Here is a 26,999-nt window from a genome sequence, read left to right on the forward strand (position 1 = left end):
ATGTAAATAATTGCTATAACACAATTGAAATTGTCGCTTATATCCAAAAAGAGCTCCCAGCCTTGAAACAAAATAAATATACTGATCAAGATTGACCCAATCACATGAGCATAATAAGGTCTATGAAATGAGTACTCTTTCATCATATGGGTGCACTGGTACTCGCCATACGAATGTAAAATTTTCAGCATCGGATTAAAATATGCTTGCCTATAATTTTTGTCTTCATTAAAACAAGTTAAATGTTTAGAGCGTCAGCAATTATCCAACTACTGTATATGCCAATTTAAAATGTGTACATCATAAACATTTTAAAACAAGTGCCACTTATTAACCACTCTCTCAGGCCTCTCTGCGTGTGCTGTGAAGTTGGGCCTTTGCCTGAAATGTCGCCTATTATACCATTGTATATAGTTTATTTCCGGGCCACACATTTTTACTGGGGAATGTGAGTTATTTGTATGCTGTAAGCCAGTGGGTTCACAATGAGGCGATTAATACATTGTGTGGAATTATATAATACATACATGAGTCATTGGTGAACAATCATGTATGAATGTGGCAATATAAATAACTACGATAACATTTAAATCCATGTGGTAACCTAAACTAATTGCTCGTAAAAATACCTGTCAACCCATACGGTTGACCAGTATTATTGTACAGAGAAGTTGAGTTTTTCAGGTCCATACGGCGTACAGCCGTTTCAATACGGGCAACAAAAAAACATGTTTTGTCTATTTGTTTGTGTTTCTCCCTTGTGATGGGACTTTGTAGGATGAACGTTGAGATCTATAAGGGCACGGGGTGACCTATAAGGTCCCGAATTGGTCTGTAATAAGGTAGGGCATCGATAAGGAGTTGACAGGTATGAGGATAAAATGAACAATTGATTAAAATATTAACCTTAATTTTAGAACTTTCGTGACTGCAGGAATTATTATTTGGTTCTTTCGGTTAAGTCACGTCTAAAGATAAAATAATAAATTAAATAATAGAATACGACGTTTCGATTGCAACACAAGCAATCATCATCAGGTATAATGAAATAGCGACATAAAATCTAACCAGAAAACTATAGACAGACATATTAGCAGACAGATATCACCAAGATACATAGAGAGAGCAACACAGGTAACAGAGAGAGGTGGTCGTCTCTGTGGGGTGGCCTTAAATAGACAGAGGAGGGCGGATGCAGAGAGAGGGAGGGGGGTTAGAGAAAAAATTAGCATATCAATGAGTGGACAACAAAACGTGGTGCTGCAAGTGCGATGACACGGCAAGCAAGCCTGAAAATCAGGAGAAGGACACACTAAAATTAAATAACCTAGTAAAATATCGAAATGTAATGTAATACAACACAGAGGGTCGGTCAACACACAATTAACGCATAGCCTGGTTGATTACGTATTTCAAAGATTGCTAAGTTAGAATTTAAGTGTGAACATTCCAAAGAGAGGACACAGGCAGAGAGAACAAGTAGTCAGAGAGAGAGAAAAAAGAAGATAAGTTTAAAACTTCCCCGTAGAAGTGGTTCAATCTTAATTTTAGAACTTTCGTGACTGCAGGAATTATTATTTGGTTCTTTCGGTTAAGTCATGTCTAAAGATAAAATAATAAATTAAATTATTTAATTTAATTTATTTAATTTAATTTATTATTTTATCTTTAGTCATGACTTAACCGAAAGAACCAAATAATAATTCCTGCAGTCACGAAAGTTCTAAAATTAAGATTGAACCACTTCTACGGGGAAGTTTTAAACTTATCTTCTTTTTTCTCTCTCTCTGACTACTTGTTCTCTCTGCCTGTGTCCTCTCTTTGGAATGTTCACACTTAAATTCTAACTTAGCAATCTTTGAAATACGTAATCAACCAGGCTATGCGTTAATTGTGTGTTGACCGACCCTCTGTGTTGTATTACATTACATTTCGATATTTTACTAGGTTATTTAATTTTAGTGTGTCCTTCTCCTGATTTTCAGGCTTGCTTGCCGTGTCATCGCACTTGCAGCACCACGTTTTGTTGTCCACTCATTGATATGCTAATTTTTTCTCTAACCCCCCTCCCTCTCTCTGCATCCGCCCTCCTCTGTCTATTTAAGGCCACCCCACAGAGACGACCACCTCTCTCTGTTACCTGTGTTGCTCTCTCTATGTATCTTGGTGATATCTGTCTGCTAATATGTCTGTCTATAGTTTTCTGGTTAGATTTTATGTCGCTATTTCATTATACCTGATGATGATTGCTTGTGTTGCAATCGAAACGTCGTATTCTATTATTTAATTTATTATTTTATCTTTAGACGTGACTTAACCGAAAGAACCAAATAATAAAATATTAACGTTTATTATTCGTACCATTATTTTTCTCAGATACCAACCATGTTTGGTGGGGCGGGTGGGGTGGTCGGTTTAAACAAAAACAAAATTGCAACAAGCATTTAAAGAAAAAGGGTTTAGAACCGACTGATTTAAAAGCAACATTTGCCCCATCATTGCCCCGTTTGTGTGTGATCAATAATCATTTTAAAATAATTTCTCAGATACCAACCATGTTTGGTGGTGGGGGGGGGGCCCGTTGAAACAAAACTAAATTGCAACAAGCATCCAAAGAAAAAAGGGTTTAGAACCGGCTGATTTAAAAGCGACGATTGCCCCATCATTGCGTGTGATCAATAATTATTTAATTAAATACCGCCGCCTCCCGTCAGCTGACTGTGGTGACGTCACGCGCGCCGTGACGTCACACCTCCCGGGTATCCCCGCCGACACGCAGCCACCAGTTCTCTCTCCGCCTCGTCGCCTCCGTTGTCGTCGTCGTCGTCGTTGCTGCTGTTCCAACGTCTCTCGCTATCGTCGACCCAACTTGTTGTTGTTGTTCAATAATTTAGATTGCTAAGATGCCGCTCTTCTCGCCCACCAACCCGTTCGACGGCGACGTGGGTGAGTGCCGCTCTCTTCCTCATCACAACACGCCGCACTGTACCGCGCTCGCACTGTACTCGCATTTTTAACAATTCGCAATACTGTAATTAACGTTGTACGAATTGCGCAATGTAAATGCGAGTTTACGTCGCCAGGGTAGGTGTAAGGTGTTCACCACGACCGTGGATACGGAACACAATGGTGTTACCCCCACCACCAAAGTCTATTTCATGTGTAACGTCATTGCCACACGTAGTACATCATGGACATCTAGTGACGGATCGGTGGCGCAGTGGTTCGTCCCACTGCATTCATTCACGACCACGGTATAACATCGGTGGCGAGTAATATCGAGATCGGTCCGGTTGTTGCTCACACACTTTACCAACCCATCGCTGACCAGCGCGGTGAAGCATGACCAGACACTCACCACGGTTAAGACCTTTTGCCCCCCACCAGCGGATTATACAATGGCTGTGAAACACAATGTACATTGATAGCTCGTTAATTATATCGTGCAAATGACGCGCTTCGCCGAGGGAATGTGGAATTTCCACCACTGCTCGTTGGATCCGGAAACACCACTAGGTTCACTTCTACACGTACGAGCATTGTAACCCAGAGGATGTGGATTATTTCATCTCAGGCGGGTTGGTAAGGCCCTCATCCAATAGTGGATTAACAGTGTTTGATAATGATGGCCAATGCTGTGTGGGAATGTGGATTTTCCACCTCTTGTTTTAGGGTCAAGCAGAGAGACGTGTAATGCTTGAGGCATGAGACGGTGTAGCTTTATATTCTTGGTTCTTTCGGTAAAGTCACGTCGAAGGGAAATAATAAAAATAAAACAATACAATTATCACGACGTTTCTATTGCAACACGAGTAATCATCATCATCAGGTGTGAAAACCACAGCAAGAAAATTTGAAAAAAGTGGCGTTTTTTTCTTAACGCTAGCACTAGTAGAGCGCTTGCATACAAATGTACAGCTTTTATTTTGAGGTTGACTTTGTGATTGAGAGAGGCGGTATCAGAATGAGAATGTTGAGTTCTCCTGGAGGGATCCGTTGAGCTATGAAGCTCTTTTCACGGATGCCCAGTAGGGGCGGGTTCAAAACATTACCAGAAGTGGGATTTTAAAGGGATAGAGGTAATGCTTTGCGAGTTAAGTTGTCAAATGAGATAATGTTTTCCTTTATTTCGAGGGGAGCAAACAATGAACCCTAAAGGGTCCACAAAATGACACTCTTAGATAACAACTTTGATGTCCTATAATTTAACTATTATAAACCATTTAAATATTGCCAAATGTACTGTAATATGGTTACAGGGGAGAACTGGGAACGATGCAAGGAATGGACCTTAATTATTCACTCGTCAAATAATGACACTTTTCGGTAATGGATTACAGTATTGTAACATTGTGTATTTAACCGGGTGAAACCACATTGAGATTGTGAAGTCTATTGTATATTTAATTGGAGACCTGGGGAACTGACTGGATTGGCCAACATTTCTAAAGTTAATCCTTTACATAGCACATCAATTGAATATAGCCTATTCTTTTTTGACGCCCACACATCACCATGATGATGTGGATGTGTATTTTAAAGGAGAACCGAGTACTATACAGGGAAGAAGATGTAATTTTACCCTAGGGAGTTACATTTTAAAAACAATATGGATATGCGATACAGTTTTTAGCAATTTAAACTGGATTGAAGCGTCATGATTTGTCATGGAATACTTCGAAATGTAAAAGAAGAAACTAATGTTTTGCAAATATTTAAGAAATCGTTGTTAAATAGTTTATTGAATCTAAAGTATTTGTTGAATCAGGTTACAGTTACACGAGTTATGTTGAGTTTGTTAAATATACAGTTGGGTAATTCCCTTGCTTTCATAAGGGGCAACTGGGACCTTGTTGAATCAAACATCAACGTATAGTTAATGTTTTATTTTGGTGTAAGGAATTGTTAATTTTCTGAATACATCTGCATTTAAATGTTAAGCATGCTGCCGTGGTCTAATGGTTATCACACCGGACTTGCAGTCACCAGTTCGATGCAGAATCAGAATCTTATTTATACTGGAGGAATCCGATTAACTATTAGGCCCTTTTCAACGGATTTTGAAACAATGGGAAAGTTTCCTAATCCCCCCCACTGCCTCTGTCCACCCAGCAGGATAAATGGGTTCGCCACAGGTGGTCGATTAGGAAAGCTGAGTGGAGTTCAAAAGAACTCGGCCACCTTGTGAAAGACCCAACAGAAGATCCGCCTGGGTTTGGTTCTTCCACGAAGCTCATGGTCCACCCTAAACCACATCCGCACAAACCATGGCAGATGCAGATACCTGATGCACAAATTGAAAACTAAAAACTCTCCAGTGGGCGACTGTGGTCATCCAGAACAGACCCTACAACATATCACGACGGCAATGCCAGATCCACAAATGCCCGACACGGTTATCTGGCTTGACCACCTCAATGTGAAATTGTAGTTGTCGCTCTGCATCTAAATCCGCCATACGAAAGAAGAAGTCGATTAGACAGGTTGCGTGCAGTGGGGAAACGTGTGGGTACTCCACCCATCTTCCACGTCGCCTAAGCAGCGCATGGAAAAGTAGGCCAAATACCCTCCAAAGAGGGCTCTCTCGAGCTCTCCCTAGGGGGAGGCCCTTCAGCCAGTAGTGGTGTGAGCAAGTAATTGCAGGGCTGCACCTTTACGTTTTTAGACTTAATTACACGCTTTTATTTAACTCGCTCTGTTGTTGTTGTCGTATCCTCAAATTTTGTAACTTAATTTTAACCCACTTCCCAATGTGGTATCGACTGCCAACTTGGTATACTTGTGTCATACTGATGACAATACTATATTCTATCATAAAAAATAAACAAATATTTTTAAACAATCTTTTTTAGATGTTATGTTTCGGCTTGGGTCTAATTGTCCACGGTAATCTGATGTTGGCTGTAATTGACCACGGTCCCTTACGTTATGGCAAGCTTCGGGGGGCCATTTCCTGGAGTCGTGGAGTTCTTCAATTACTAGTAGGGTACATTTCATGAAAGCGTGTTTTTGAAAAGTTTTTTTATATTACTTATGTTGATTTTGTACACTATATTGGCCATATATAATTGTGTACATTATACAAATACTCCACAACCTGTAGCACTATATTTAACAGTGGAACATTGTGTACCAATAGTATTATTGCTGTAATGTAATATGTTTTGTATTGGTTTAGCAAAGCCTCATTAGGTCTCAATACTTCTTCGGAAGGGTCCTAAATTGGGATATTTAACCAAACGTTTTGCAGGGGAAAGAAAACGATAGTGTACCGGGCGAAAACCCATACAATAAGGAGATAACATTTTGAAATCTTCGCAGACAAGTTGCATGTCATCTCTTTAGGTAACCTTGTATAGCCACCGCTTGTTCCACCCAATTCTGCCTCTAAAACGCTAATTATAGAGGTGAGTCATTATACACCGGCCATTACAGTATGCCCAATGTTTGCACTGTGCTCCTTAAGTGCCTAACAGATTTGATCTGTGGGTTTTCACAATGGGTTTAAGTTGTCCTGCGTTTGCAACACAGATTTTAACACATTTTGGTGAACTTAACACCAAGCGCTACTAACCAATATCATGGTTATGATATCCTTAATATGATAATTGTGGTGTGTCTGTTATGTGGTTTAGAGAGAAAGCATTACTTGTAGCGATTAATGCACCACAAACCCGTCGGCCCGAGTTTGATTCCCGCAAATGGCTAATATCAATGGAAAGTACATGAAATTGTCCTGGGCCTTACCTGGGTCCACTCATCATTAAGTTAATATTTTGTGTGGTGTATAAACATTAGCACTGGAGAGAGAATGGTGGTCAGGTGTGGGATTGGGACCCCACCTACCCCTCTTATATCATTCCAGCCTTGATAGGTGTTCCAACGACGCTTTTTTTGAAGAGTATATAGCTATTGGTGAATGTTTGTGTATGTTTTGGGGTCACCGAACAGAGGACTGGTAAATGTTCCATCTGTGCATCTCTACACCATGATTTTTTATTGGGCGCTTGAAGCTGTGTCATGTTTACTCATAGCAACGTTTTATGTCATGTAAACTCAAGTTTTTGCCACTCCAAATGGTCTCAAAGTGCACCGAGCTTGGCACAAAGTGCTCATTGGTCACATAACTGCTACTTAATGTTGCTGCCTGCTGTGTGCTCGGGTGTGTATGTCCAGAGATGATACATTTACAGTAGTTTGTGTACTGCGTTACTATCCTGATTACCTGGGTTCGATTCCCAGCCATATACATTCGTAGCAAGGGTTGTCTGAAACAGTTTTTCTGTTCTAGTCCATTTAACCTTAAATTTGGTGCAGTGTTCAAGACTAAAGACAGTCCCTCCAGAAAAACGCGGAGTTTTTTGGTGATTGTTGCGGGCAAAAATCGTTGATTATGCGGCACGTTTTCTTAAAAAATGCGATGGAATATGCGGGATATTTATGCAATTTTATGCGATTAAATTGCAGGAACTTGCAAAAATTGCGGGAACTTGCAAAAATTGCGGGAACTTGCAAAAACTGCGGTTTGATGAAAAAGAGAAAAAAAAGTGATTCCCCCAACACCCTATTCACTAGGCTACTACTTTAATGTAAAGAGTCATTTCTTATTACTTCCTATGATAAGCAAGCATACTACATCACAGAAAGTGCTGGGAATATTTAAGTTCTCATCTTGTTTTATTTCAGACCTTAACAAACAGATGGCTCAAACTTACAAAACATTGAGTCGAACAAGTTCTGTAGCTTTACAAAATGAATATGCTACAACTTCTGTAAAAATGAATAAATAAAATATTAAAAAATAAAATGTGTGCTTCCTGTTTTACAGAGGTAGCTATGCAAAATAATTTGCCCCCACTGTCATGTAACACACTGGGGAACTGCTTTGCGCGGTCTTTTGCGCTTATGTTTGTTGGCAAATGAGAAAGATTTGCGGGCTTCATCATGGTTTCATTGGCATCGCGGGGTTTGCAGCTTTTCAATGATGTCGCGTAATGAGTGACGTCACTTCATAACGTTCCCATGGCAACAGGGGAAATGGCTGCGCTTGTGTGAAGTAAACGCAACATTTTTCAACTTTCTGCTAAGATATATGTGACTTTTTGCAACGAAAATGCGGGGATTATGAAATCATGCAAGCCCGCATATTTTGCGCGCGGAAATCTGCAATTTATGCGGCGAAAGTGCGGCGTATTTGAAAAAACGCGCCCCCCGCATAAATATGCGGACTTTGGCTGATTTTGCGTGAAATCTTGCGATCGCATAATCGCGTTTTTCTGGAGGGACTGAAAAGAGACCACTTGCCACACCAACCCCTCATTGTGCCTTACTGGCCTTAATAGCTGCTTGCTAAGGGCACTTGCTGCTTTGCTTTTTAAGGTAAATTGAGAGATCGTTGTCCTCGTGTACATTTCCTGTGTGTATCTTGTTCATATACAGAACGAGCAACTAGTGAAAGCAACTCAACCGAAGACTGGTCTCTAATCACAGACATCTGCAGTCAAGTTGAAGCGTCTCCCAATGGGTAACTGAAATTTTACCATTTTTAATCATGTCACATATTACATCGCAGGATCGTGAGAGATGGCGGAGGCTTGGGGAGGCCTTCATCCAGCATCGGATTGCCTATGGCAATGATGATGATAGTCATCTCACATGCCTTCCAAGGTCCATTAAATTAATACAACTTGGTGGGAAATCAACAGTGTTCCTTATATGGCTAAATCGAAAACATTAATCACCATCATCAATAACTCTGCCTTATAATCGAAAATTAAATAATGAGTCGACATTTAGAGTGATGACCTGTCTTCAGAGCAATTGTATGGCCCATTCCATAGGAATGCGGAGTTTCCTCCACTGGCTCAGAGCCGTCATTGGACATGAGCACTGCTCACTGGAGAAGAGAAACAATTGGACTTTTACTTATTTACAACATTTAAAATTAATACTCTTTGGTTCTTTTGGTAAAGTCACGTAGGTAGAAAAAATAAATAATAAATCACGGTATTTCTATCGCAACACAAGCAATCGTCAACAGGCAGAAAGACACAGCAGCAGAACAAGAAAGGGCTGTCGCAACTAGAGGTTATATACAGGTTTGAGGTGGGTGTCACCCAAGGGCAAGTAGACGGGGTCCGTGATGGAAAGGAGTCCCGTTGCCGTGCGCACGGACAACAGCCACGCCAAAGGTGGATAGGCATGCTAATGCTAACGAGCACAATGGGAAAAGTGAGCACCGTGACGGGACTCATTTTCATCTCGGACCCCGCCTACTTGCCCTTGGGTGACACCCACCTCAAACCTGTATATAAACTCTGATTGCAACAGCCCTTTCTTGTTCGGCAGTTCTGCTGCTGTGTCTTTCTGCCAGATGACGATTGCATGTGTTGCGATCGAAACGTCGTGATTGATTATTTATTTTTTCTACTTATGTGACTTTACCGAAAGAAACAAAGAGTATGGATTCCTGCAGTCACGAAAACTTCAAATCAAGATTTAAAATTAAGTTGAATGTGCTTTATTTTATCCCGGTTAGAGCCCTACTCTTTGGTCCTTTCGGTAAAGTCACGTAGAAAGAAATAAAATAAAATAATAGAATACGACGTTTCGATTGCAACACAAGCAACCATCAGGTACAAATGAATGAGAAAACAAACATAGTAAACTTGGAAATATAATGCAATACAACACAGAGAGTCAGCCAACAAGAGTCAACACCCCACCTGGTTGATTACGTCCTTCAAAAGATTGCTAAATTTGAGAGATAGACAAAACATAGACACGGAGACACACAGACAGACACAAGCAGAGAGAGACTCACACAGAGACAAACAGAGATACACACACACACACATAGACACACAGAAAGACAACGTCTCTGTGTCGAGGCCTTAAATAGAGAGAGACAGGGGGGGGGGGGGGGGCAGAGGGGGGGTTGTGTGGAATTCCTGCCCATAGCAGCCGGAGGCGAGAATGGACTTGTTAACAAGCACAGTAGAAAGCAAATTTAGTAAAATTAGGAAGTTTAATGCAATGCAACACAGAGAGTCGGTTAGCACACAGTTAACGCATAGCCTGGTTGATGACGTTCTTCCAAAGATTGCTAGATTAGAAGTTAAGTGTGGAACAAACAAGCACGACAAACCCTCCCCATGGAGGTGGTTCAAACTAGATTCGAAGCTTTCGTGACTGCAGGAATTACTCTTTGGTTCTTTTGGTAAAGTCACATAGAAATAAATAAAATTCAATAATAATAGAATACGACGTTTCGATTGCAACACAAGCAACCATCATCAGGTACAAATGAATGAGTCCATTCCGATTAAATGTTGCAATTTTTTTACATAACCTAGCAGAACAGCTATTACCTTTGTACTTCATGAGAACACATGTTCTATATATTTTTCACCTGTGTAATGCTTGCAGGTCCAAAGACTGCTTAATGGCAATCATCAAGAGAGTACAGCACAAGGTTCCTTTGGTGGCTATGCATTCTCTGACAGTGAGTATAATCAATGGTGTAGCTAGATTTACAAAAAGCCAGATTATTTGACTATAGGTGCATATGGCATGCGATAAGATGGTCATGGCAGGATAGTGTCGGGTAAGCAACTTTAATGTTTGGAATAGAACATGGCATTGTAGGCTGTGATGGGTAGGCCATGTGTGCAGGATGAAGGAGACTGGATACCAGTACCTGATTTCCACAGCCATTGGGATCCTGGGTAATGTAGTGCTGACATTGTACTGAGCCCATGAGGGCTTGGGACCTTGGCCCCTGAGCTCCTCCTGAAGCTTTACTGCATGCTTATAGCAGCGTCAACTCTGGGGTCTGTCAGGCCAAGGCTCGTGCCTCATTACATCTCTCGCTTTGTTTAACTTCCTGGCCATTTTTGTGCTAAAATACTGGAAAATTACAATACACATTTATGCTAACCCAAGTAGTTTGACCTGGCCCATGCTAATATTAAGAGCATCAATAACTGAACAAAAAATTTACCACATCGGTTATTGGCATTATTATTTGCACCACCCTGGGCATGGCTTGGAGGGCATTTCCTGCATTCGGGAGGCAGATTGTGAGGACTGCCAATATTTGAAAACGTGGCCTGAGTAATAGTCCACAATAGTGTAATCATTTTTTTTTGCTAAATAATTGACCACACATTAGGGCCGGGTCGAACTAATGAAGATGATTGTGTTGGTGGTAATAATTACATTTTATGTTGATGATTCCATTGAGACTCGTTATAATGTCGTTAATTTCAATGTTGCAGCTGCTGGAGGCTTGTGTGTCAAGTTGTGGGAAGCCCTTCCAAGTGCAGATTTGCTCGAAGGAATTCTCCGATGAAGTCACGAAGGTTCTGGAGAAGGTGAGTGATGCTGCATCACACCACATACCAATGACACATTGAGAAACATAACAACCATAACCCTTTCACGTTCCGAGATGTCCCCAAGTTGCAGGGTGGGTCCTGTTCACCTCTGAATTTTGGCACGTGCAAGTGGCTCAGCGTTTATTTAATTTAGAGAGGCATAGTGCCGTTGTGTTTAAAGACATTGTACTCACCACAGAACTGTAGCGACACAACCGCACTCAGTGATAGCTGACGTCAAACTGAGCCACACGCCCTCCCCGCATGGCCTGGTGGGAGCCTCGATACTGATAATGTTATTTTATTTTTTCTTCCGGTTTTCGTTTTGATTATGTACACATACGTCATCGGAACGGAATCGGAAGAAAAACTAATGACGTACACGTACATCATCGGAACGGGAAAGGATTCATTTGTAACACAGACACCAAAGCCAGTGTGCCCCCAAGTTTACATCCCACTTCAAAGATAGTCAACCGTGTTTATCCTGTGAAAACATTACACCCACTGCCATAGTGATCAAAGTTTTCAACACTGGCTCAGAACCTCCAGTGGTCATAATTGACACCGCACACTTGCCTGAGCAAAGGAGATACTTCATTGGAAATGTTTAAGAGTGCCTTAAACTAACTGTGGCTTGACAGCTTAAAAAAAAGAGAAATAGAATCTCAGCAGATGTTCTCTGTCGGTTAAATAGCTCGTCAATGTCTTCTTGCTCCATGGATGGATAATGGACAGCAGCAACTCACAAATGGAATTTGAATAAACTCCCTGTCTGATTGCAAGTTGAGCACAGTGCTACTCGGCCAGATGATGGTAAACATTTTTTTTTTAAGAATATAGATTCTTTTGTGTAACCAGGTGAGAATTCAAGAGACCAGGAATGTATAATCCCAATTGATTAATTTGCGGGTAATTTTTTTTTTTTACAACTTTGGACCCTGCCGATGGCACAGTGCGAATTATGCCAGGGATCTTTAATATCCGTCTCCTGTGAAGCAGATGGATTGCATTGTTATGGTTATCACACTCGCAGTAACAGTCAAGGTGGCTGCTGTATTTGAAAACTCTACAACAAGTGACGAACGCAACTACTGCTAGGCCTTGTGGTTTTCACACCTGATGATGATTGCTTGTGTTGCAATCGAATCGTCGTGAGGATTTTTTTATTATTTTTTATTATTTCCCTTCTACGTGACTTTACCGAAAGAACCAAGAATATGAATCCCTGCAGTCACGAATGTTTTGTACTCGTTTATACTGTTGGGTGGATAGAGGCTGGGGAATTTAAGAAACGTTACCGCTCTTTCACCTGCCGCGCCAGGAGATCAAATCAAAGCAGTGACCTCTGGATTGCACGGGCGGTGTGCTGACCATTCCACCAAGGCTGCACCTGAATATGAATTCATTTAAATATAATTGCAGGTAAATGTTGGGTTATGCTTTGATTATTGGTTGTGATTGCAGGCACATCCGAAGGTGTGCGATCGATTAAAGGCAATGCTGGTGGAGTGGTGGGAGAAGTTTAAGAATGACTCCCAGATGTGTCTCCTCTTCTTCATCATCAAGAATCTAAAGGATAAGGAAATTGAGTTTCCGGCCCTTGGCTCAAAGGTACAGGCACATTGACAGCTTGTGCGTGTTGTTTCTTGTATTGTTATTGTAGTCAACCTATTGTTATTATCATTTGCATCTCAGTTGCTTATATCATCATCTAAACAGTCCATCATTGTCAACATGGTCATCATTATCATCATCATCACTGTCACCTGCTGATGAGTTACTGGCCTGGCTGCTATCAATGATCTGTATAATGTGACATGCTTGTGATTCCACAGGAGATGGAGGCTGCTAAGGCTGGCTTTGGATCCCCTGCAAAGGAGCCTTCAAAAGGTGTGGTCAGGTCAAAGGAGGAAGATGATCTTGCAAAAGGTTTGTGTATAGTCATCATCATGCATCCATCAATAATCAACTGCCTCCTCATTAACATCCGCTTGATTAGTTGTTACAAAACAAAAGGTGTAGAGGACACTAAAGACCCCATGGCATTGTTCGACATAATAGACAAATGTGTGTCAGTGGCAAGCGACATACAGATTTTAAAGCATGCACAACTTGTAAAATTTATAATGTATTTTGAGGCCTTGACTCATAATCAGAAGGTTATAAGTTGCAATTATGGTACGAGACTGATTTGGCCCATCATTCCTATCAGGTCTGGTAAAATTACTACTGCTTCATCATTAATTTACCTATGGGTATAGCTAAGATGCAATAAAACTAAATCATAAACAGATCTGTCATATCACCTTCCAAAAGGTTGTTCTCAAACATTGGGTGATGCCCTGCTATCTGTGAAAGTTCAGAATAGACATATTCGTCTTGCTATGCCACTAGCACAATTATATAATTGGGAACAAGACATATTTATAAAAACTGCATATTCTATGGAGAGACTGGCCACAGGCATGAAAGTGTGGAATCTCAACTGCTGCCTTATGGTAGAGCTGTAGCTGAGCACAACCTAGTAAAAAAAACTTTTATTTTATCAGGTAAGGCCCACTGAGCCTCTATAGCCCTTTTTCAGAAGCGACCTGGCCACAAATGATAGCTCAACGAAGTGGCTTATCATGTGGAAATGTTTTGCAGCCAAATACTCTTAAACACATGTTTCTAAATGTGGGGGGAAAAACTGGAGGACCTGGAGAAAAATACACGCGACCATGGCGAAAACTTTCCAACTCCAAATATACAGGAGTCAGGGTTGGGATCGAACCCATGACTCCTGTATAACAGGGGAGGTATTTAACATCTCACCACCGTGCTCATTCAAACACAGAGACACGTTGACTCGTTCGTCCAATTCTGCTTCTCATGTCTCTCCCTCCCTTCTTTTAGCCATCGAGCTTTCTATCAAGGAGCAAAAGCAGTATCCTTCATTGTCCGGTGTTGGAGGCTCCTCTTCCACCACCTCGTCAGTCGGCCCGTCGCTCGCCTCCCCACCGAGCCTGTACCCACAGGCTGTAATGACATCCATCCCACTCGGAGCACCGAGTGGTGTCGTGCGTAAAGTGCGCGCCTTGTACGACTTCGAAGCAGCCGAAGATAATGAGCTGACCTTCAGGGCTGGAGAAATCTTGACTGTGCTGGATGACAGGTACAGACAGACACTGTTTTTTTCTAAATAAAAATACATTAAAACAATTAAGTTCACTCGGTCGTTCAGGGGATGGGTATTATCAGATTATAACTACGAACTGACACTTCAGATTAGGGTAGCCACATATTATTTAACTGTGTTCTCAAGTGTAGTGAGTCAATTTACTCAACCTGGTGATGAATGACCCTCCAAAAAAATTGTCTTATTCAGCTTTAAAGGCTGTACCCTCCATGTGTGCATATTGCGGCCTATTGAAGTGATTTCGGAAGTACTTATATTATGTTATCACTGCTAGTTGCGAGAGTTGTGAATGGAAATGTATCTGTCCCATGACATGGGTTCAGTTTCACAATTGGAATATTTATATGAGACAAAAAATGTAAAATAAGTGCAAATCAATGCCATTGATGTTAAGTCAACTCACCATCGCATGGTTATGCGTCCACTGTTGCACTGCAAACACATCACCTCTAAGGTGTGCTCTTATACAGTATCAAGACCACAACTGCATTTCGGTCTTCCTGGTTGCTGACCTTGGAGTCTCACTCTGATGCCTGTCTCAGAAGCCTGTCCACCTTTAAACTGAATGTGCCCCACTTACTGCAACCACCTCTTCCTGTTTGTCGACAATGCTTTCTTGCCATATGCTATTGTCAAATTGCTTAGCCTCTCCTATGATATTCCTAGTGCGACAACTAGGAATTGTAACATTTCACCTGGATGGTAAAGCAATATTTATCGATATCAATGTGTCAATTGACATCTGTTTGTTTAAACATGAAATTAGTGCCGCCTTATCCCGCTACAGGATTGTGTGCTGTTTTTTACGGATTGTTTAATTCTCATCTGCGCACTCGGCTCCATAGACTTGCGAAGAGTGACTCCCACAATGCATCATGTATGAAGATGGATTAATATATCCCAAAAACATTTAATTGTTAAAATGTCACAGCTCTGGGTCAGTTTTAACTTAGTGGGTGGGCCTTTTTATAATTATTGTTACTGGGAGGCCTGATATCAAACCCAAGAATCATCCATTAAGTTATGATGTTGAAATAAATGTGTCACCCTGCTCAAATGGACATTGGGGTTGCATCAACTCCACTGCTGATCTTGAGGCACTTTAACCCACTGCACCACACAGCCAGGTAGTTGAATGGTAACATAAGATACTATATAAATAGGGTTCTCACTAAAGCCCTGTTGTGGTTTGGTCTGTGTGTAGCGATGCCAACTGGTGGAAAGGCGAGACAGAGAGTGGCCTCGGGTTGTTTCCCTCCAACTTTGTGACTGCTGATCTCACCGCAGAACCAGAGAGTGGTAAATTTTGTCCTTCATGATCATCAACAATTAACACTGTCATCATCGTTGACATCATCATCGACATTAGCATCTGTAATGGACGCTTGTAATCTAATCATCTGTGTTTTGTGTTTGAACATCATCATCTATAATCAACATTTAACTATATATAAATGTAACAATTCATAATCATCAAATTTACCACCCTCAACATCGTACTAATATTGATTTATTTAAGAATGTCTGTCAATCATTCCCATTGTAACGTCAGAACAAAAAGTAGTAAATGGATGAGGAATACCCCAAAATTCTACAAAACAAATCCCCCTGTCAAAAACGCTAGATTATTTTGAAAGGTCATCAGCTGGCATGGACATTGAGCAAACATGTTTAATGTTAGACAAGAATCACCTTGCCAATTGTTGCCTCACTGCTATATGCAAGTCGAAAAATAAATAGACATTGATTGAATACTAGGGAGGGCACAAAAGAACATGTTTAGACAAGGCAAAGAGAGTAGGCGTAGCATGCCACTCGTAATTAATCTATTGCAACAATCTGACGACAACTTTGGACACAGCCGTAATTGCGAGACATGCCGAAGCTAGTATTACACGGCCCATGCCTGTAATCCAACGCTTCGAAGGGAGGGTTTGTAGATCACCCAGAGATTGCCACATGCTTGAAACGCCCCACCTGAAGCTATGCATGTGTCTATGTTAAACTTCTTTTGCACCGTACGTCGCCAGCTGTGCTAATCGGAGGTGCGGGGGAAGGCCAACAAACTAATCACAAAAAGCAGTTCTAAATAAATTAGTTTTCAATCTATGTTTAAAAGAGCATAGCTCCAGTGGCTTCCTAGTATCAGAAGGAAGCGTTCCAGATGGCCGCAGAGGCGCATCTGAAAGCACGCGATGCAGTGACCGTCGAAAGCTATGACTTGTAGAATACAGTACAGTAGGTAGGTTTTTACCTATAAGACCTATTCCCACATTTGTGTAGATTTAACCTGGGCAGTTGTTTCCTCCACAGCAGGACCCTCAAAGTGTATTTGAAGTCAGCAAGGATGTCCTGGATAACTAAGTGACATTTGTCTTTTTGAATGGCTGTGTGGGTTTTATGTGTGCAGTGCGAAGGTACGAGATCAGGGAAGAACCAGAGGAAGTTCCCACTGCCGAACCTGACCCAGAACCCCTGTCTATTAATGAGGTGAAGGTGCACACACCGGCCAGACGGTGGCTCGCAAGTGAGCTTCATATCTAAAGTTCACCCTGCCACATTTGATCCTTTCCAAATTCACCAGCACAACGAGTGTATCGAAGCAGTGCAAGGTGACGTGGCCGAGCAGTAGCGCGTTCGCCACTTATTGCAGAGGTTCGTGGTTCGAATTCGGCAGGGGTGCCCTCGTTAATCCTGTGGATGTTTAACACATGGGAGTAGGCTTTTATGACCAATATCCATAATCGAGGTTTTTTTGGGTTATATTGCGTAAATATAAATGTGTCGTTAAACCCAAACCACCCGACATAGCCAATTAGTAAGGTTTGTCACGGAAACAAAATGTGCTAATTAGTTACAACTTCAGCACACTGGTGCCTTGGAGAGTAAACCTACAACATTTACAATTCGAGTACGTCCTTTCACTGGTGAGTACTGTGGATGTATGAACCATGATATACGCGCGAAATGAACCATGCCTCAAAGTTGACATCGGAGATCCCATAACCTTATTTAAAGAAGAGAAGGCCATTGTGTGTTTTCACGTCATGATCCAAGATTACTCAGAAATTACTTAATTGGGAAACGCATAGCAATTATCACCGCTGCTGTAGCAAAAACCTTGGCAGAGCCTTCCTGGAAAAGAGTTTGGTATTTGGTCAGGAATTCCTGAATTAAAAAAAAAATGTTCATAATAATAGTTATAATGACTAGATTTGTTGCATTATTTCTGACTTTTCCTGGGGTTAGTCTAATTTAATAGCAGCCATCCTATGGAGACTGCCACACCACAGGGGTATAGAATTTCTAACTGCTGCAGGGCCACGGATGGAGATTGCACCATCCCATTGCTTGTTTTAACAGAAATAAACTTTGAATTTAACATGTCACAATCAAGTCAAAGTGGGCTCCCCGTTCAATATTATAGCCGCACATGCCTCTAGAAGCTGGCACAGCAGAACTGAACCCCACACAGTCTGACCGCGGGATGTTTTTGTGTACAGGAGCGCATGGATCACGTGCTGCACATGTTGCAAAGCCTGGATCCCAAAGACGATCGTCCTGAGTCTGCAGAACTACTACGTCTTGAAGGTTCCTCCGAATTATAGTCACGCCAGTAGCATTGTTACGATACTAAATACATGTTTAGATTGTTGTAGCTGCCTCGTAACTTCTGCCAGTGGTCATTACTGAGTATGCCGTAATGTTCCTCTGTTATATGCCAGATGCAATATTTTAAAAGTTTTACCCACAAACTAAACTTTAGTAATAGCAAATATAGCTGCGTGGTGCTGGGGATCAAGTGCTTGACTCGCAATCTGAAGGTTGTGAGTTCAAATCCTGGTCGGGAGTCAAGTTCGCCAATTGTTTCTCTGGAGTTGATAATACAGGTCCCTGCCATAGGAATGTTTAATTTCTGCTGTCATCTCAGAGTTGCTGTTGAAGATCAGCAGACTAATTTGGGCAGGAAGATACTTTTGTCTCTAAACATTTTGATATAAGAACAGTTTTTACTTAATAACGTTTACCATCATATTATTGGTTCTTTCGGTAAAGTCACGTAGAAGGGAAATAATAAAATAATAAAAATAAAACAATAAAATTCTCACGACGTTTCCACAGCAAGAACATTTTCTTGCTGTAGTTTTCACACCTGATGATGATTGCTTGTGTTGCAATCGAAACGTCGTGAGAATTTTATAGTTTTATTTGTATTTTTTTTATTTTCCTTCTCCGTGACTTTACCGAAAGAACCAAGAATATGAATCCCTGCAGTCACGAAAGCTTTAAATCGAAGTTTACCATTATGTTATTTAAAAGAGCAATCAATGTACAGGCTTCGTCACCTGCTTAAGTGAAGGATATGGAATTGACTTTAAACAACCCAGTGATTCCTGGCTGAAGTTATGAGTAAAGCATCATGTGTGCCTCGCATCTGTTGCTGTTTACAGAATCTTGCCACCAGATGGGGCCGTTGATTGACCAGAAGTTGGAAGAAATAGACAGGTAACGTCAGATGTCCGATGCTCATGCACTGTACTTGCAGGTGGTTAAACATACAGAAGCATTACATCCCGGTTCTATCAGTCGTCTCATGAGGATGAAGAAAAGTTAATTTTACTTATTGCGCAACTCGCCACACTTGAGAACCTAATGAATGACCCAAATGCACATTTGAAACCAGGCCCCCCCCCCATAGGTGGCACAAGATTAGTGCTTTGACGCAGCCGTCGCAATCCCACTCCAAATTCTCGCAGTCTTCAGCATCACAGGCAGGAGATATGAGAAGCAGAAGAGTGGATTTCAGATAACTCTCATTGATCAACATGTGATAATTGGTTTTTTACCCTTTTATCTGGCAACAAAACTGACACCTTTTTTACAAGGAGTCATGTTGGCATTGACCACAATACCTGCGGTCGGAATGCAAACAAAAAACACAACTCTGATAATGTATGCACTGTCCTTGAAATTGATTGGTCCACACCCGAGACAGCTTTTCTTAGAGCCTCGCCTCCAATGGTGATCAAAATGTATTCGAATGTTCGCCACATAAATTACATGTTTTATGACAGATGTAGCAAGACTTGCTGTGTAAACGTGATTGATAGGTTAACCTAGGTAGGTCAGTGAGTGGCATTATTGGATTTATTTTGTGTGAATTCACTTGGGATGTTTTGTGAGAAAAATAAAACGATTTACCCTTCTGCCTAAGGTTTTATGAAGCTGCTAAAATAACTCAAATTTGCAATGTGGAGAATGGGCAGTATTTAAAATATATATTATTTGTCTATTAAGACAAAATGTGCAAAGATAACACTTTTTAAGATGGAAACTTCAATCTCTGCAAACTATCATTTGCTTCATTTGTTGATACTGCTGGATATGTTGCATGTAAACATGCCTCGATCATTGACACCTGCCAGAGAACCATACGTCTTCACCATGACCTGGAATCCACTTGCCAGAAATTGACTCCCTGTACAATAACAGGGTCAACGTGACGTGATACGGTAAAGTAGTGTGGGGCAGTGCTCGCCTTCATTAGTTCCCCTGAGCCACATTCTCATGTTGATGGTCGGTGTCTGCGTCAGATAGTCACTCTGGCTTTTAACAAATTCGTGGTCCGAGTCAACCACTCATCAGGCATTTCGCACATGATCTTGTGATTTTCAGTCGAGCGCTATCGACAGCACCGTCTATTCACATCTTGTGATGTTAATGGTAAAGAGTTGTATTCCTCTGGGAAGTCTTCGCTGAGAATCAAGATTCGTTTTTTTTTTTCATGGGTATCCTCCATTTTCATGAGTGTCCTGCATTTGGATTTTTGGCTAATTTCACACTTGGATATTTTCACGAATGAGAGAATGAGAGTGTCCAAGAAAAAAAAAACATTCCATACAAACCTGTGCATAACACTGAAAACAAATGCACAGATTGTCCACGTCCTTTTTGTAAAATGTGTTTTTGCTACTTTCACACTATTTGCCTTCTAAACCTGTGTTAACCGGGAGGTTCTGTGCAAGCAATCAAGCAAACCAGAGTAGTTTTTACGTTTTGATTTCAGGCTAACTAAAATAAATGCTTTGATTTACTAGATTGTAATGGAAAGGCCACTCCCTGTAAACAATGTGGTTTTTTTTCAGCACGAAAAGTGATTCTGATATATGCTGCTGTTTAACAATCCTCGTATGGATAGACCCATATACAAAAAAAAATACAGAAGTTAGAAACCTAGTTATACTATCAACTACTTTCCACGTCATAGTCATGCGTGTGATATTCTCTGCATGATCCACCAACCCTGCCTCAAAGTCTGCTGCATTACCGGCATCCACCATCTAAGTCTCGTGTGGTCCAGTGGGCAAATGACTTAAGTGTGTGTGCGGACGTAGCCGTAAGACTATAAGAAGGGCACACTGAGCCGCAAGCATCTGCTGTCAGTTCTACCGTCCTCACTGCTCCCTCCCTGGATCTCCATTGTCCCTCGCTCGCGCTCATGCAAACAGGAAGCACTCGGAGCTCTCGGAGATGAATGCAAACCTTGGCGACGCCATTAGCTTGTACAATCGGCTGATGAAGGAGACTCATTTCTACTGCCCCTACTCCAAGGTGAACACCGAGCATCAGTACTACCCTGGCCAACAATCTGCCTCGGGGTCACAGGTATGCCTATTCAACCACCTCGGTGCATGGCTATTACCAATGCTATACTCGTTATAAGGTAAAACTAATCTCCTTTATCCAGGACACGAGCAACAATGGGCTGAGTGTCGGATGAATAAAGCGCAGCAAGTTGGCACAATGGGGAAGAGCGCAGGTGGCGTGTGTGCAAACTTTTGTAACATCTGGCTCTGTCATTTGACTGTCTGCTAGTAGGCAACGCCACTGTATATGGATTCTAAGTCCACCTAGCCTCGTCTGGCAATCGTGTTATGGTGGTATCATAGCCACTTAATGGTGAATGTCAGCTTTTGTTACGTATGCGGGCTTGTGTATGTATGCGGGCTTGTGTATGTATGCTGTGTTCGTCTACGTGCCTGCGTTTGTATTCCATGCTTGTGCGTGTGCATGCACACTCGTGTGTATGTGTGTCCGCGCATTTGCACTTTTTGCAGGGTTATGCTGGGCCAAGCGGGCCTCACTATGCACCCCCGCAAGGCTACGTGCCCCCCAATGAACAGCCGGCCCCCCTGAACTCACTGCCACAATTCCCGACTGCACCTCATCATGTCCAGCCACCCCCACAGCACACAACTAACCCCAGGTGTGTTATGGATTGGCGCCGTTGGCTACGAAGTTCAAAATACAAAAATGAACGATGTGTATCTAAGTATGCAATTATATCGAAGGATCACAAGACATGGTTGCCACTTAGGGGGAGGCCTTTATCCAACAGGGGATTTACCATGGGTTTGGGTGTGTTTTTGCGTGAGTATATGCTGTATGTTTACGTGAAGATTGGTGGCGCAGCAGTTCATACGCACCATTGCACTGCTACCCTGGTGACCTGATTAAATTCCCAGGTGGGCCCTCCTTTAAGTAAACTCAGATATCAATGGGTAGCTGGAGTGGTGTGCAAACAGAAGTACTGGGGAGACAATAGTGACCAGGCAGGCAGGTTTTGCTGCTGGCCACACCATCCACTCATGTTCAGTATCGGTCATAACAGTCGTTCGATAACAGCACTTGCCCCTACAGTCTGTAAAACTAAACTGGGCTATGTTTGCCTTGTTTGTATTTGACATTAATTTAATATGGGTATCCCCTGGTACAGCCGAACCATATTTAGATTTTTAAACATTGGCCTTAATACGGAGAGACAGCCCCCCTCCATAGGAATGTGGAATTGCCCCTGCTTGCTGACTCAGGACTGCCAAGAGAGCGGAGTACCACTTAGTTTTTGACCAAATCACCCAGAATACACCCATTCGCATCTGATCTCGGAATGCTAAGGAGGGTTTAGTCGAGTTAAGTGCTTTGATGGGTGACCCCCAGGTTCAAAAAAGTTGAATATACATTGTGGGCAGTAGAGGGCAGTGCAGCAAAAGTTTTGCACTCCCCCCACAAACCCATGCTGACCAGCCTGGTGAAGTCTGGCAATATCCCTCATGGTCCACGAGGCGTGGAGAGGCCCTCATCCAGCATTGGATTGACGAAAAACGAGATGCACATTATTATTGTGATTATTTTGCGTGTTTGACCAGGAAAGCCTCACTTGAGTTTCAGAACTTGTTTCCCAGGGGGGGTCACAGGGTGGGGCGGGGGGGGGGGTTATTGCCGTGTATATTCCCATTGAGTAATTTGCGGGTAATTTTCTAATTTGGCTAATTTCAGCCATGAGGTCGGCACAATAGCCTGCTCTTGCAGATTGACGTCATGGGATCTTTAACGTGCACTGTGAAAGTGGATGGCGTGTAGTATTTTAATAATTGATATACGTGGCATTAATCAGGGCGGCCGATGAATTATTTACATGAATCTCTGCAACAAGCGGTAAATGCATGTACTGCTCAACCACTCATTTGAGCATAGAAATGCCATGCTATTATTGTCTGGTTATTCTCATTAACAGTGTTTGTGCTGATATTTCATTACAGCATTGGTGTCGGCTCCATGCCACCTGCAATGCAGTACGCATCTCTACCGGCAATGGCCGGGCAGGCGGCAAGCTACGCTCCCTCGCATCCGTACGGGACGCCTCCGATGCCACCAGCCTTTGCTAGCCAACAGCAGCCTTCTGGATATCCGCCACAGCAGCACCAACAGCAATATCCAGGATACCAGGTGCACAATCAAGTGTCTGTGAACCCAGGTTATGTGTCTGCACAACCGCTTATTCATGCACAGGCCCAACACATGCACCAGCCTTTGCTGTAAGCGTGTCTCATGTACAGGTGCTAAGGCAAGAGTCAAGAGTGTCTCCCTACTCAAGCAATACGACATCACTCGTCTCTGTTGGTGGCCCGAAGCCCACGGTTAAAATTCCAAATTCCCATGGTGCAAGTGAAGTATCGTTGACTTCCCACAAAAATGCTACTCATTTTATTTAAGCCGGATAAACGATGGTCTTAGTCGACCCCCAAGAAAGATTTGAACTTGTATAGCCTCATATAATTGCGTTATGCGTTTGTGAGCATTGGCACCCAGCCAGATTATGGAGTCCATTATAAAGTGTCCCAAACATTTTATTAAATACTCCATTAGCTTGATATTTTAATATTTCATTTCAAACTCTATTCTCTTTTGGCCAGGATACATTAACAATTGACAATCGCATGCAAAGGTGTGGGACCTGATTAATTACAACAATCTTTACAAAAAATTGATCTGGCTCATACTATATGATTTATAATTTCCACCACTACTCAGAGCTGCCAACACCGACGATCAACCACCCTACACTCATTTGACTGTGGAGACAATTTATCTTGAAACGCCTCTGGCTCATGAGATTATTTTGTTTGAGGGTCCTGTATTGGGGTGTTTTGGCAAAACGTGTTTGTTTTTGGAGAAAATTATGGTACTCGGACAAAACACTTGCATACAAAGGAGCAACTCTGGAGGTCAGTATCCCGCTTGCTGTACTGTCATATACTGGCCACATCCCAGCGCATTGGGAGTCACGCGCGTGATGGTGTCGTTAGTAGATCTGCCGGCCTTTCACTGTTGCCGTGCTGAATTCAAGGCTACACGTGGCTACCGTTGTCTGGCATATATTTCATGACAAAGTAGACGTTTGTGTGGAATGAGAACTGGAATTCGAAGACAAGCGGTTGCTAAGATGTGATACAAGACTGCAATGATTTTGTAGTTAATCCGTTACTTTTGAAACATCCTGTTTTGATTCCTTTTGCATTATTAACCTTACCTTTAACTACAATGTGAAATTTGTATGGGATTTATATCAACGATCACATCAGAGGGCATTTAATTACAATATAATTTGACAAAAAAACGTACCAACAATAAAGTTCTGTACAGCTGCCCAATTTTCTGATTTATTTATTTTTATTGGCACAACTCATTCCAGTAACTCGCTACTGTTTTTGCATAGCCATTTCCAATAAGTCACTTTTGGCATGGGTGTTGTGACTGATATTTTGGTGTAGTTACTGCTGAAAAAAAAATTCAATAATTTTCATATAATTGTTTTATAAATTGTCTACACTATATTTAAATAATGATAACAAAAAAAACTGCTTAAATGACAACTATAGTTGTTATATCCTGTCCTGAAGAAAAAAACGACTGTTGCAGTAAAATATGTAAATAAATATCACGGTACATGGCGTTTAAAATGTATGTGGTTCATGTTGCCTTGTCTTTTTTTTATATGAGCAGAAATGTATTTAAGAATGAATTAATTTAGCAAGAACTGATGATTATTAATCTGGCATTTGCATTTGTTTGCAAGAGTTTGCGTCTGTCAACTTAGCGGTGACATTTATGGCGTAAAACAAATTGCTTCTCGGAATATGGATTCCCCAAAGCAGGAGGTAGGTGATTGGGTGCATTAACTAATTCTTGTCATTGGGTCCAATGTAACGTTTGATGGCTTGGCATTGACGGCGTACTTTAAAAACAGTGTTCTTTGAGTCGATGATGGCATTAGCTGATAGCCAAACGTGTATATATGCCATACGCGTATGGCGTATGAGTGTTGAGCCTTGCTAATCTCTCTGTTGGCTGCTTAGAGCCAGCGCTGGAGTAGGGGAGGAGGGGTCAATTTATCAGCATGGCCCATGGGTCAGCAACCTGTGGCTCCAGAGCCGCATGCGGCTCTGCAAGGACTGCTTCGTGACGTTATTTATGACCACCGTCTCGCATTGCGGCTCTTGAAATATAGATTTTTTTTTTTACTGAAATCAAATACAAATGGCTATTCCTGTTATTCTGGTTGCCGGCCCCTGGCTTGGCCTTTTATTGATATTGGTTTCAGGTTGATTTGTTGAACCAGGTGAGAACTTCCAAGAGGTCAGGGTGTTTAATTTTTTTGGTCACTTCCCAAGAAAGTGGTGCGCTTTTTATTCTACCTAGCGGGATGGAAAGCACGTGAAAAGTTGAGTCAATCCAAATGGCAAGTTTTCGTATGTTCCTGACTTATAGCTACAACCCAACGTTTGTGCAACATCATTGACACATCCACAGTTTAAATTACAAAGATAAACAGTAAAAGTACTTGAAGGACACTGTTTTGCGCACGTAAATGCAAGTTTGTTTTGTTTGTAATTTTCTTCCGGCTTTTTTTTTGTCTAGTGTTTCTATTCCTTTTGGAAAGCATAACTCAAAGCATAAGAAATATAATAAAAATGTTGTGTAAGTTAAATGTCTATTTTATGTGCGATGGAGCCAGAATGTATACATTTACTACACACAATGGTCTGCAACAATATGCTTGTATGGATTTTATGGTTTTCATATTTAAAGAATAAAATGTTAAATATAATAAAACAGTTTTGTTGTAAAATGATATTGTATGTAAGGTCGTTACCTATTTTGTTGTATGTTTATACTGTATTTTATTATTAAAGGCAACATTTTGAAGTGTGAACAGAATTTTGCGTATTTGTTTTTAGCTGGTTTTTAGTTTGGGGACTTGCCCATCGTGTTCCTTTTGCGCTCTGGAAAGCGAAATCACAGGATGAAAAAAAACGATCACATGCAACTCCTTCCATCGGCAGGGCCTCGTGTCACCGCATCAGGGAACAGCCCGGGAAAGAGGACACCACAAAACTACTTCTGAAATCGCTTCAATCGACGCCTATCACCCACGACGATGTGGTGCTTCTTTCTGCCCTCAAGGAATGGTTCGCTGCATGTCAGTCATGCAATGCATTTACAAATGATAGCCCTTAAAGCTGGGTGAGATTTGTCTGAAACCAACTGTGGTACACCTGTATTCACCCAAATGTGTTACGCATGCATGTGTGAGAGGCCGCGAAGACCCAATTACGATCTCTCGCCCACCAGTTTCGGTTCCTGGCTGTGATGCACGACACCAGGAGCAAATGTCATTGGTGTTGTGCATGTATGCCAGTTGGCCTAGCAGAGGCTCTTGAATTATGGCCAGGGACAGGCTCTGCTGAGGTTGAGGTTCCTGAAATCTTTACCTCAACCTAACCTTAACCAAAAAGGGCATCTGCTAGGCCAACTCTTAAAAATGTAAACTTGGTGCAACATTATAGTTCTTAGGTTTTTTCGGTAAAGTCACGTAGGTAAAAAATTAATAAAACTAAAATAAAATAATAAAAGTAATATGTTTTATATTATTTTATTTTTTATTTTACTTTTATTAATTTAAAATTTTTACCTACGTGACTTTACCGAAAAAACCTAAGAATATGAATCCTTGCAGTCACGAAAGCTTCAAATCTAGAAGCAACATTCTAGATTTGAAGTTTTCTTTCGGTAAAGTCACGTAGATGAAATTTTTAAAT

General features: G+C 41.6%; 1 protein-coding gene across 1 annotated transcript; it reads left to right on the plus strand.

Annotated features, from left to right (window-relative positions):
* Positions 1–2,748: 2,748 nt before the first annotated feature.
* On the plus strand, positions 2,749–26,113 carry LOC144724533 (signal transducing adapter molecule 1-like). Its single transcript, XM_078603765.1, has 14 exons — positions 2,749–2,946; positions 8,440–8,524; positions 10,429–10,504; positions 11,280–11,375; positions 12,846–12,992; positions 13,217–13,310; positions 14,277–14,535; positions 15,764–15,858; positions 16,970–17,049; positions 18,063–18,150; positions 19,011–19,065; positions 21,069–21,225; positions 21,678–21,826; positions 23,160–26,113. The coding sequence occupies exons 1-14, from the start codon at positions 2,904–2,906 to the stop codon at positions 23,437–23,439; spliced, it is 1,704 nt and encodes a 567-aa protein (XP_078459891.1). The 5' UTR covers positions 2,749–2,903; the 3' UTR covers positions 23,440–26,113.
* The last annotated feature ends 886 nt before the right edge of the window (positions 26,114–26,999 follow it).

This window comes from Lampetra planeri, chromosome 21, assembly GCF_965212315.1.
Source record: "Lampetra planeri chromosome 21, kcLamPlan1.2.h2, whole genome shotgun sequence".
Classification (NCBI taxonomy): domain Eukaryota; kingdom Metazoa; phylum Chordata; class Hyperoartia; order Petromyzontiformes; family Petromyzontidae; genus Lampetra; species Lampetra planeri.

Bases quoted from the DNA above. Each gene is read 5' to 3' on its own strand.
- LOC144724533 (XM_078603765.1), top strand. From the start codon at position 2,904: ATGCCGCTCTTCTCGCCCACCAACCCGTTCGACGGCGACGTGG. The intron at 15,859-16,969 runs GTAAATTTTGTC...TTATGTGTGCAG, and splicing joins CACCGCAGAACCAGAGAGTG to TGCGAAGGTACGAGATCAGG. The intron at 21,827-23,159 runs GTGTGTTATGGA...ATTTCATTACAG, and splicing joins CAGCACACAACTAACCCCAG to CATTGGTGTCGGCTCCATGC.